Genomic DNA, 12,145 nt, shown 5'->3' with positions numbered 1-12,145 from the left:
TCATCATCATGGCCCACCCATGCCCATGGATTTGACTAGCTGATAAAATCACATCCATCCATCACATACATATCATCATCATGCTATATAAATATATAATATAATTAAAATGATCTAGAAGTTGCCACCATTTACAGTTTCATAGTCATCAATTAGTCAGAAACCGCCCCCACGTAATGATGTGACTCACCATCCTATTTACCATGTTGGAAATTTGTTATTACTTTCAATAAAAATTCAGTTTATATTATTATTCCCATCTTTAATAAAATTTTAAATCATTATCCTCATATTATTGCTAATTAAGTTGTCCCCTCTTCATTCCCAAATAATTCCTAAAATTACTTTTTTTTTTTCATATTAATTTATTCACATTATTATTTTAAAAATAAAGGTTAATATTATATAATTAACTCTTTATTAATTTCCCATGTAGTTAATTATATTAATACATTTTCTTTAAGAAAAGTCATTATTAATTTGTATATTTAATACAAAATTAAGAGAATAAAATATAAACTAAAGGAAAGTTGGGGAATAAATTAAAAAAATATATATATTAAAGGAATAAAAATGAAAAGGACAAAAATGGTATTTAATTAAAGGCAGTACGCCAATTATGAAGAATAACCTTAATTTTAAATGGCAATTAAATTCCTCGTGAACAAATAAATATTATTAAATATATTATATGCTTTTTTTTCTTATAAAAACATTATATTATATGTTACAAAATGAAATTGTTTGATACCTTATGGTTAAGATGGAATCTCTAATCACAAGAATATGTGTCTTGCATAATTTTTTTTTTGCATGAATGTGTTCAATGGGTCAACGAGTTAATGTTAGTTTAATTATATTAATTTGGTTATAATTTAAATAATATTCTAATGAGTTTCATTCAGGTTCGAGGCTTCCAACCAATTGGTTGACGTGAACTTAGATTAATTTAGTTAAGAGTTAGGTAAAAATTTATAGAATAATTTAAATTACTACGAAAAGTTGATTGAATATCATTAAATTTTTTACCCGAAAAACCTAATATTTGTAATTGCCACGTTGGGCAAATCAGAAATTAAAAACAAAGGTCGCAACCTTATGGCTAAATAAATAAATAAATAAAAGTGATAATATTAAAAAAAAAAAATAAAAGAAAGAAAAAAAAAACAAAGTGGTTAATGAATGAATGGATATAAAACTAACAAATGAGATTTGTACACGTGGCATATTGAGATAGTGATTAATGTTGGAACAACATATTTTGCATTATCAACCACAAATAACAAATAAAAGAAAGAAAAAAAGGTAATGGATTGTGATTTAATTTTTCTTTTTTCTTTTTGTAATGTTATATGAGATAATATTCCATTTTCATCCATAAGATTTAAGATCTATTTTTGTTTTTAATTAAATAATCTCTTTTATTTTAGCCCTGCCACGTTGGATAATATTTATTTTATTTTATATTATCTTAGAAATATTTCATAATACAAGAGGATTTGTTTGGTTGGTGTAACATAACATCACTCATTATAAATACAATATTTAACTAATATTTTAAATAATAAGATGATTTTTTAAATTTATAATTTTATTTATTTATTTATATTTTAAATTAACTTTAAGAAAAAGGAATTAAATGGCTTTTTTTTTCTTTTTTCATGAGTAATGATGGAAATAAAAAGGAATTCAAGACGCTCATCATTTCGACCCAACAACTTTAATAATTACAAATAATTAAATATTTCACCAAAATTATCTTCTATTTATTGTCATTATTTATTCATTTATTAAATCCATAAATTACAACACAAAATTTCCCCAGGTTGAAACGAAACTACGAAAATGACCCCCCACCCACCAACCCCACCCAACCAAACAAACACCACCAAAGCTGAACCGGACCGGATAACGGTCCGGTTCACTCCCAAAGATCCATTTTTTTCCCGGTGAGATCGTTATATATATAAATATTTACAGATTATGGGTTTTTTTTTTATGATGACATCTCAGCCGTTGATTGGAATCTCACATGACGGAACAGGCGTTGGGATTCTCGTTGCTGAACATCTGCGGCTGATCGTGCGGCTGCTGCATGTGCTGAGGGTAGTAATCGCCTATCGGAACGGCGTCGTATCTATTCTCTATGTAACCATGGTTAGGGTTGTAGTAACTCGGGTTAGCTTCCATTGAGTAGCTATGGTACTGCATCGGCGCCTCGTAGTACAGTGGTTCGTACGGATATCCACCGTAATATGCCAATTTGTTCACCACCTCCGCCGATTTCACGCCGCCCTCGGCGGCAGCGGGTGGTGGAGTCGGTTTCGCTTCGCCCCCTCCAGCTTCCTTCTCTTTCTTTTCACCCCCACCGCCTTCTTTTTCCTTTTTCTCACCACCGCCTTCTTCTTTCTTTTTTTCGCCGCCAACCGCTGCGGCGGCGGGAGGATCCTCCTTTTTCTTTTCGGCGGCGGGCTCCTCCTTTTTGGGAGGGACAACAATTTCCACGGTTCTTTTGAGCTTGTCTTTAAGATAAGGCTGCAGCTGCTTCACATCCATGGTTCCCTTAACGGTGACCAAATCCTTGCCGCCGTCCAAATTCACCGATTGAACACCTGTTAAATTAAAACTTAAAATTGATTTGGGGATGAATTAACGAGGTAAAAATGTAAAATTTGAGTTCTTACCGTTGATTTTCAAGATGATTCTGCGGATTTTTTGAATGCAACCTTCACAATGCAGCCGGATCTTTAAATCCACAGTGCTCTGTTTCCATGGAGTAAAAAACAGAGCATACCCAGAAATTAATAAAAAGTTTATTTTTCAATTTAGAAAAATGATTAATGTTCTTTACCTCTTTTGGTTTTTCTTCTGGTGTCTTGTTCTGTTCCGGCTTCTTTTCCTCCGCCTTCTTCTCGCCGGCGCCGCCGTCCTTTTTCGGCTGAGGGGAGATAAGCTCCACCTTCTTCTTGGTTTTCAGCTCTAGTTTCTCTTTAACTGCTAAAACGTCCATTTTCCCTATAACAGTTAACTTATTCGTTCCACAATCCGTCTTCACAGTTATCACATCTACAACAAATTTAAATCACAAAACATTAGAATATTCGAATTTCAAGATTGAGATTCCAATAAGTTTGGAATCTGAAATTCCGACATACCTTTGACATGTTGAACAGCTCGTTTGATCTTTTTAGCACACCCTTCGCAATGCATGTCGATTTTGTATATGGCGGTGATTGCGCCACCGTCTTCTTTCTTCGCTCCGCCGTCCACGACTGCCGGCACGGCTGCCGGAGCTACGGCAGCCGCCGGCTTCTTCTCACCTTCTGGTTTTGGGGCTGCTGCTTCCACCTTCTGCTGCAAAACCCACCAATTTGTTTGTTAGAAAAAAAAACAAAATTTTAATTCCGAATTTGAAAAATTCAAGAACAAAAAAACAAGGAAGAGAGAGAGAAATCCACCTCGCCCATGTTTTTCTCTTATTTCACTCTTGAAATTAGAAATTGAGAGTTGAATGAATATATAGAAGAGGGATTTGAATTATGTTATGTTATGTATGTATGTATGTATGTATGGGGTAATGATGATGATGGGATTATGCATGGGTGGGTTTTTAAAATCATATGTACCTATTTAGCTAATTTCAAGTGGAAATGACGTGGCTAGATGAAATGACCAAAATAACCTTCCTCCTTTTTTTTTTTTTAATTATAATGAAATGTCCAAAAAATAACAAATATATAATTCCGCCACGTAATAATTGAAAAATAAATAAAAATGAATATTCCAAAGTTGAAGAAATAGAATCTAAATTTGAGGAGAATTTTAAATCGAAGGCCTGGTTAGAAAAATCTTCAACGGCGGCGAGGCGCCGCCACGTAAGAAAAATAGTCGGCGGCGGAGGGAGGTAGGAAGCGTCAGAATATCGGACCATTTGAAAAAGCGAGATGGATTGTTGCGGGTGGTGACCGGTGGTGGTTCATTTTGAAATGGTGAACGTGTCGACATCTAAATGAGCTGTGACGAAATATAGCCCACTAGCTGGGTGAGTCTGAAATTGACACCCATTTGTTTGTTATTATTTTTTGTCCTCGGGTATGGGGGACCGGGTACATTATTGGAGCCAATCAAGGTCCGAATCTCGGCCCATGGTTGGACCATTTGCATAGAAAGCTACTACTATTTGAATTTTTTTTCTTTAAAAAAAAAAAAAAAAAACCATAAAAGGCAATTATTTTTAAGTTAATATCTCAAATAATCCCTTTGAAACTTTGTCTCGGTCTTAAAGTTGCACGACATTTGTAGGAGTGGGAGCCTCGTTAAAATTTACCACGACCGTAAACACAACTTGTTTAATTTTAATCATGTTTTAACCAAACATGATTAGCTAAAAGCCCGATAATTATAAAGAATTAGTGTGTAATTAAGTTTATTTTTTTAATTTCTAAAAAGTAGTCATAATTCAAAAGATAACTTTTTATAATTTTACCGAGTCAATCAGTCTAAACAAATGAAAGAGTTTTTTCATAATATCACGAACTATTTTCACGATTATACATAACTTCTAGTTACGTATGTATTCGAAACTCAACTGTTTTTTTTTTTTTTTTTTTTTTTAATTCTTAGACCGTTTGATTGTTCAATCACAAGTTATTCCTATGTCCTAAAGTTGGACATGTGATCTTTGTACTATAAATTTGGTACAACCTTGGACTATATCAATGATATATATATATTTATTTATTTGTAAAATGGCAGAAAAAAAAATTAGCATAATTATTATCCTAAAAAACTATAATAGTGATAAATTAAAATAAATAGGACAAAATTATATATTTTTCTATTTTTTAATACGCCATCCGCTCATCACAGATCAAACAAGTTTTTTTAAAAAAATAAAATCATAAAAACTTATGTTTCAAATAGATAATATCATATTATTACCGATAAAAAAAGTCGTATAACCCGTCAAATCCCAAAAACTCAAAAAAAAAAAAAAAAAAAAATCTATTCACCCAATATCCCACTTTTTCTTTTCAAATGATTCCTTTCCCAACTTTCTTTCTTGTCTCTATGATTTGAAACAAATTAAAAAAAAAAAAAAAAAAAAACACCATAATTTTAAATTACAGAAAGAATTACAAAATTATTATTCCACATATTTCAATTAATTATTGATAATCATTAATGTTAAAAAGAATAACGATATATAAATTTAAAATAATAATTTTTACAATTTTTTCCTATGGGAGTAATATTATTTTAAAAAACAATATATTAAAGTAGAAGGCATTATGGAAACTAAAAATGTAAATAAATTGTGTTAAAATTAATTCATGCTATTTCGAATAATAATAATGAATATAAAATTAAGAAATTCATATATTTGGATAGAAATAAAATGAATGTGAAAGTTGAATTAAATTGAAGGGGATGTCTTCATTTATTGTAACGTATTTGGTCGTATAATAGACCGCCCACAATCAAAGACTATACAAACTTTTTTTTTAATTATTTTTTATTTTTATAAAAATATTAATTAATTAATTAATTAATTAATTGTAATTTCATTTTCAACGTGATTTTTGATGTTCACAACAGTTTGTGTGCCACGTTTGTACACGTTATCAAAGCCGTCTTACATGGCGGGTGTTTCCCGTCTTTTGACTTGCTGTCCCCAATGTTACATCACTCCACGTCAGCAATTATTTATTTATTTATTTAATTTCTTTACTACTCTTAAACTATTTATTTTATATGATATTATATATTTATTATTATTTGCATCTCAACTAGACAATGTGGGCTTACCCATAAACCCATGACCCATGGGCTTGTACTACATAACAATGCCCAGGCCCAAGCCCAGGCCCAGGTATTTTATGTAAATATTTTATTTACATGAATTGAATGAAGAACATCATCGTCCTATTCAACAGGCGCGCGAACGGGGGAGGCTTTCTTATCGTATTCCGATTTCTGCTGTTCATGTCCTTTCTTCCGTTCCTCCCTATTAATCGATTCCTTCCAGTAACTGTCTTGTCTTTGGATGCACATGTTTCACTACCATGTAATGAATTCAATGATTCTGTTTCCCGCGTGAATTCCTGTTGTGTTTTTTGTTTGTTTTAATGCATATGAGGTGTTTGTTAAAATGTTTGAATGTTTGGTTGAAAAGATGTTGGGTTTTTATGCATCTGGGTTCTCTGGGAAGTGTTTGTGACGAGAGGACTATGTAAGAAGGGGGCAAAAATCAAGATAATACACTTAATATACTTACTGGATAGAAAATGGCAGATAAAACCCACAAGAATTGGTAAGGGTATAAGGGTTTTTGTTCTTCTTTTTCTTTCTTATCAACTACCAAGCTTCCATCTCCTAGCTCTCTTTCTCATCATCCTCTCTAGTTTTTGCTGAGGAAGTTGAACCTGAAGTCATGCCAATCACTTGGCTGTGTGTGAATCTTTGTAATTGTATCATCCGGGCATAACACCCATCTGGATAATTTTTCAACAAATGTGAGTGTGATCCTTGCTCTGCAACCTTACCATCGTCGATTACTGCAATGACGTGGGCATTTCGGATAGTTGATAGTCGATGAGCGACTACGATTGTTGTTTTTCCTGAACAGGCCCTGTTTAGGGCCTCCTGAACGGATCGCTCGGATTCAGCATCGAGTGCACTTGTTGCCTCATCTAGTAGTATTAGCTCTGCCTTCCTAATTAGAGCACGGGCAATTGCGATTCTTTGTTTCTGTCCACCAGATAGTTGAACTCCCCTCTCCCCAACATAAGTTTTATATCCTTCTGGCAATGCTGAAATGAACTTATGAGCATTCGCCAAAGTTGCAGCTTCTATGATCTCAGCCTCGGTAGCTGATTCGTGGCCATAAGCTATGTTATCATGTATGGAAGCAGCAAATAAGCATGGCTCCTGTGGGACCATAGCAATGTGCTTTCTCAGGGACTTGAGATTGAACTTACGAATGTCCTTTCCATCAATCATAACTCGGCCTGATGATGGCTCATAGAATCTTTGGACTAGTGCAATAACAGAACTCTTGCCACACCCGCTAGGGCCAACAAGAGCAAGAGTCTTACCTGCTCGGGCACGCAAACTTAGGTCTCTGAAGACAGGGATATCAGGCCGAGTTGGATAGGAAAAGTCAACATGTTTAAGTTCAACCTCTCCACGAAGTTTATCTGGGACTGGGGTGGCATCTGGGTCATCAGGTTCAATTTCGGTTTTGCGGTCAAGAAGTGCAAAGACCGAACGCATGGCTCGACCACCCTTAATAAAGTCAGGAGCCAGAGTTAGTGTTTCAGCTGCACCATTTGCAGAAACCATAAGGACCATGAAAACACGGATTGCCTTCGAAAAATCGGAGAGGCCATGCTTCACAAGCCATGAGGCATACCAAAGACCTAGAGCATAGGAAGCATAAAGAGAGAACTGAGCAATGCCAAATCCACTACCGGCAATCTGTCCCTTCCAAAAGCAGCGTCGTAGTGGGATCTCAAGGTTGGTTGAGAAAAGTCTGACAATCTTTTCCTCTGAGTTGAATGCAGCGACAGTCCTTACATTGGCAATGGCCTCCCCTGCCAGTTGTGTGGCCTTGGCATGGTTGGCCTCAAGGTCTCCTGAAAAACCAGTCATGAACATTTTCTGTAAGACAGTGGCCGCAACAACCACAGGGAACACGGCTACAAGGACAAGAGAGAGGCGCCACTGTAAAACAAATCCGGCAGTGCATGCAACTAGCATCAGTGAAGTGTTCTGTACAATCACAGAAATCCTATCTCCAATAGCTGATCTGACGTTGTTCGCGTCGAGGGCCAGCCTTGCAGCAATCTTGGCACTCTCATTTTCTTCCTGGTCAAACCATGCCATTTCATTTTTCAGTACTGCTGTAAGCATCTTCTCTCTTACACGTTTGGTGAGGTTCTCTCCCACAATATCCCAGAAGAAATGCTGTATTGTATTGAAGAGAAGAGCAGCTGATGAAAGTCCGATTAGTAGATAGCAGTACTTTATTATTTCTCTGCTCATGAAAGCATGGTCTGGATTATAATAGACACTGAGAACAGCACTTAGAACGTATGCGAAGAAGGCGCTTAAAAACCCACAAACAACAGAGCCAACAGAACCAAGTAATGCATAGAGCCATTCAGGAGAATTCATTTTCACAAGACGCCAAAAGGAACTGGCCTGCTCCTTAAAGGCAAGTTTTTCAAGCCTGTAATTGGGAAGTGAAGCATCCAGAGAGAGGCTAAAATCGGATGTGGAGAAGTCAGATAACCGACGAGAATATGGCGATCGTCCATAGGAAGAATTCCGTGCAATTATGGGAGAGCTCACCGAGTTCCTGGCACTTGAAGGCCTAGATTAAGAATCATCATAGTCCATGTTAGACAAGTTAGACCAAGAAAATTGAGAAGAAATAGATTTTAGCTACCTTGCACTACTCTTTCTGGCATTATTGAGAGCAGTTTCATGTGCCATCTCCTGCATTCGGATAAGCTTAGCATATACACCATTCTCTCCTTTAGCAATGAGCTCATCATGTGTTCCTATTTCAGAAACACTTCCTTGTTGGAGTACTGCCACAAGGTCAGCCTTCCGAATGGTAGAGAGACGATGGGCAATAACAAGAGTGGTCCGCCCAATCATGAAACGATCCAGAGCCTCCTGTACAAGCTTTTCTGACTCCGAGTCCAATGCACTCGTCGCCTCATCTAAGAGTAGGATAGCAGGGTTCTTCAGCATTGCCCTTGCTATTGCAATCCTCTGTTTCTGCCCTCCAGACAGCTGCAGTCCTCTTTCCCCTACCTACCAAATACCAACTTTCTACTTAAAACCTCAGGATTCAGCATCATAAGTTAACTACAAGGAGTTCAAATTTTAGGCACCTCAGATGGGTAAGGTTGTTTCTACTTGTGTCATTTTCAACCTCAGGGTGAAGAATAATTCTACAGTCATTCTACCAAAAGGTGCGTAAATACTAATTCTTTTTAGTATCTTTGATAAATGGTAATTGTAAAGCATATTCAGATTCCTATCATCATTATTTCTTCTACAGCATGCTATGTCAATAATAGAAAACTATATATGAATGTGTAAATAATTTCATATGCTTTGTATATAGATGTCAGCATTGACTATTTTCTATTGAATCCCCATACCCATATGCTTGATATGCCATCCCTTTAGTTTATTTGATTCTGATTTGTCAGGGCAGACAAGTTAAAAACCTATTTATTTCTGCACATGCATTGTTGACCAAGGCATGTTATCCTGTTTCCATTGTTTGTAGGACCATAAACATTTCTTCAAACTTTCACCAAACAAGAAAAAAAGAAGTCGGTTAAACCTTGTTACAAGAAATAAAATATTCCATTCCCCTGTTCAAAAAGGAGAAACAAATGCATCATTTATAAGTAAATCTTCAAACCTGTATCTTAGTTATAGGTCGGTATCAAACAAACCCTCAACCCTTCAGAAAAATAAAAAAAATGGTTTATTATACTCTAAACATTAAAACGTTGCCTAAGGACATTATTTATTAACTGGGGGCTTCTAACTATTCTGATAGGATAACCACCTAACATCGTGACGGTTGACATTTATCATTGGAAAACGTTGAAGTTTTAGCTTTATCTTTGACTGTAGAGCCAATGGAGCGTGATTAAGAGGGTTGAAATTTAACAAATAAGTTTTGAGATTGATAGCTAACCTGAGTGTCATAGCCTTCAGGAAGTTTGATAATGAATGAATGAGCATTGGCGACTCGAGCAGCTTCCTCGACCTCAACTTGTTCGGCATCAGGTCTGCCCAAGAGAATGTTTTCCTTGATGGTGGTGGCAAAAAGAGCAGGTTCTTGGCTCACCAGCCCTATTTGCTGTCTTAACCATCTTAGCTTCAAAGTTTTTATGTCACGCCCATCTAGTAGAACTTCACCTGCACATTTAGTCAAGAAGGAGCTTCTCTTGTAAACACAGAAACCAAGTCCAAAAACTTAAATCTCAAGAATAAGACTGAAAGCTAAACACAAAAGCAATGTATTTAGCATTTGGGAAAAAATTGGGCATTTACCTGACATGGGGTCGTAGAATCTTTCAATGAGGGAGACGACGGTACTCTTGCCGGAGCCACTGCTACCGACCAGAGCTATAGTCTTTCCGGCAGGGACAGTTAGGGAGAAATTGTTGAGGATTCTTACATCTGGTCTTGATGGGTATGAGAAATCTACGTTTTTTAGCTCAACCAGTCCTGAAACTGACTCTAATTCCAAACCAGATTCGTTGTTGCGGTTTAGAGTGGGCTTATGGTCGATTATACGGTAGATTTTAACAGCTGCAACTTTAGCCTTTGCGAATGAACTCATGCTCGGAGCAGATTGCCCCAATGCCCTGTGTCAAACAAAGCGATCCATCAGTAAAAAATTTGAAGGTTTCAGGATGAAACTCTGAGATGGTGACTACTTACAGTCCGCCAATCATCACTGCAAACATGGTGGCAATGGCGAGACCGCCATTGGTGGCATGGTGTCTAACAAGATAACCTCCGTACCAGAGCAGAAGAGCGTAACAGCAGAAGACGACAAAGTAAGTGGCGCCCAATCCCATACCCTTGGAGAACCCACTCTTGTAACCTATTCTTTGAGAAATCTTCAATGCGGAGGAGTACCTCTGTAATGCTCTTGATTCGCCGACGAAAGCAAAGACAACTCGAATTTGAACTATTGTCTGCATGTAACATCAAGAATTATCTCTACCCGGATGATATAAGATGCTCAAATCCGTAGAAAATCAAGTTTTATTAAGAACTACCCTGACCTGTTCGACAATATTTCCAGCTTCTGAAAGAGCCTCCTGGGTCTTGGCAGTGAGCTTCGCTATTGTGGTGGTGTAGATGCCGCCGATTACAGCAATCAGAGGAACCACCGCAAGGGTTACTAAAGCCAATTGCCACACCGCAGTGAAACCCACAACGAATCCAGAAACAAATGTTGCCATATAGTGGATGAAGTTGCCCAGCTGCGAAGTTCATTCATTTAATTCAATTGTGCAGATAAAAGGGGGGTTCAAAGAGAGATTACTGAAAATAGAGTTGAGTTTCTTTTTCTTTTTTTTGCTTCTCACCTTCTCACTAATGGCGTCTTGGACCATCACTGCATCAGTGTTGATGGCGAAAACGACATCAGATGTTCGCACCTCGGTATCAAAATACTGGATGTCCTGGTCCAGTGCTGCTTCTAGGTACTTGATCCTCATCTTTGTGGATTGCCGCTCGCCGGTCCACATCCAACACGAAATCTCTGCACTCAGTTTCATATGTCATTTCAATTCACGTATGAATGTAAAGAAAAAACCAAGAGAAGCCTAATGGACACTCTCAGTACCTGCCCAGGATGACGCCCATATCGCAGCTCCAACCACGAGAAAGTAGAATGCATACTGAAATTAGAGCAGAGGGATTTCAGTTGCTTAGATTTTTGACATTTACACTAGATTATTAGCAACACATACACTTCGATTGTGTTTTGAGTCACAGTTCTACTTTACCTTCAAAACCTCCTGCATCATTTTATCCACATCATTGGCGTAAGACCCAAAAGAGTTAACAAGATCGGCGAAGAATCGAAGAAACAGAGGCAGAGAACAACCATGGACAAGGGCTCCGACCGACCCAATTGCCATCAAAACGTAATCCAACCCATCGGCGAATCTGAAGAGCTCCCCAAACCCAACGGCGGTGACAGCCTCAGGCTTCTCCCCACTGGTGCCACCGCCGTTTTCCTTCCTGGAATCACTAGTAGACTCCATATCTCCGTTTGTAGCTCTGCCAAATCCGTCTTGAGCCTCCTCTTTGGGTCTGAGGTCTTCAGGGTCTGTGTGTTTAGCTGTTGGGGCTGATGGGTTGTTGGTTATAAACGGGTCAAGAGGAGGAGGAGGTGGAGGAGGAGGAGGAGGAGGAAGATCAGAAGAGACGAGCTCAAGGCCTTGCATTTCGGACCATTTCCACTGCTCAGTCGTCTTTATCTCCTCGGAATCTTGTGACATTGACGAAATTCCTCGCTTTATGAACAAAATTTCCCCTTCTTTACCTTAATATTATTATTATTTCTTTTTTGCTGCTCACTCTATCA

At 37.3% G+C, this 12,145-nt stretch overlaps 2 protein-coding genes across 3 annotated transcripts; both read right to left on the bottom strand.

Annotated features, from left to right (window-relative positions):
- Positions 1-1,958: 1,958 nt before the first annotated feature.
- Positions 1,959-3,613, bottom strand: LOC111800935 (heavy metal-associated isoprenylated plant protein 5). Of its 2 annotated transcripts, none has more exons than XM_023684861.2 (5): positions 3,459-3,613; positions 3,156-3,354; positions 2,852-3,066; positions 2,685-2,763; positions 1,959-2,612 (listed from the first exon to the last, which is right to left on the bottom strand). In XM_023684861.2, exons 1-5 carry the CDS (start codon positions 3,465-3,467, stop codon positions 2,029-2,031), a joined length of 1,086 nt encoding a protein of 361 aa, XP_023540629.1. In that variant the 5' UTR covers positions 3,468-3,613; the 3' UTR covers positions 1,959-2,028. The 2 variants fall into 2 exon arrangements, with proteins under 2 accessions (XP_023540629.1, XP_023540630.1); XM_023684862.2 differs by having other exon boundaries at positions 3,156-3,351; positions 3,459-3,590.
- A 2,633-nt stretch (positions 3,614-6,246) lies between these two features.
- LOC111799992 (ABC transporter B family member 1) lies at positions 6,247-12,144 on the bottom strand. Its single transcript, XM_023683554.2, has 9 exons — positions 11,562-12,144; positions 11,399-11,453; positions 11,139-11,314; positions 10,833-11,033; positions 10,483-10,742; positions 10,090-10,406; positions 9,731-9,954; positions 8,453-8,826; positions 6,247-8,377 (listed from the first exon to the last, which is right to left on the bottom strand). Exons 1-9 carry the CDS (start codon positions 12,057-12,059, stop codon positions 6,376-6,378), a joined length of 4,107 nt encoding a protein of 1,368 aa, XP_023539322.2. The 5' UTR covers positions 12,060-12,144; the 3' UTR covers positions 6,247-6,375.
- Between the last annotated feature and the right edge of the window lies 1 nt (position 12,145).

Source organism: Cucurbita pepo, chromosome 8, assembly GCF_057944985.1.
Source record: "Cucurbita pepo subsp. pepo isolate OVF chromosome 8, ASM5794498v1, whole genome shotgun sequence".
Taxonomy (NCBI): domain Eukaryota; kingdom Viridiplantae; phylum Streptophyta; class Magnoliopsida; order Cucurbitales; family Cucurbitaceae; genus Cucurbita; species Cucurbita pepo.
Note: the sequence above shows the minus strand (reverse complement) of the source record. Positions and strands in the feature narration are given on the sequence as shown.

What these genes read in the sequence shown, in the direction of transcription:
- LOC111800935 (XM_023684861.2), bottom strand. An exon ending in CAGAAGAAAAACCAAAAGAG is followed by an intron (nt 2,764 to 2,851) that starts GTAAAGAACATT and finishes CCATGGAAACAG; the next exon opens with AGCACTGTGGATTTAAAGAT. An exon ending in AATCATCTTGAAAATCAACG is followed by an intron (nt 2,613 to 2,684) that starts GTAAGAACTCAA and finishes TTAATTTAACAG; the next exon opens with GTGTTCAATCGGTGAATTTG.
- LOC111799992 (XM_023683554.2), bottom strand. Translation starts at nt 12,059, where the DNA reads ATGTCACAAGATTCCGAGGAGATAAAGACGACTGAGCAGTGGAAATGG. An exon ending in AAGACGCCATTAGTGAGAAG is followed by an intron (nt 11,034 to 11,138) that starts GTGAGAAGCAAA and finishes TGAACTTCGCAG; the next exon opens with CTGGGCAACTTCATCCACTA. An exon ending in GCCAGAAAGAGTAGTGCAAG is followed by an intron (nt 8,378 to 8,452) that starts GTAGCTAAAATC and finishes TTCTTAATCTAG; the next exon opens with GCCTTCAAGTGCCAGGAACT.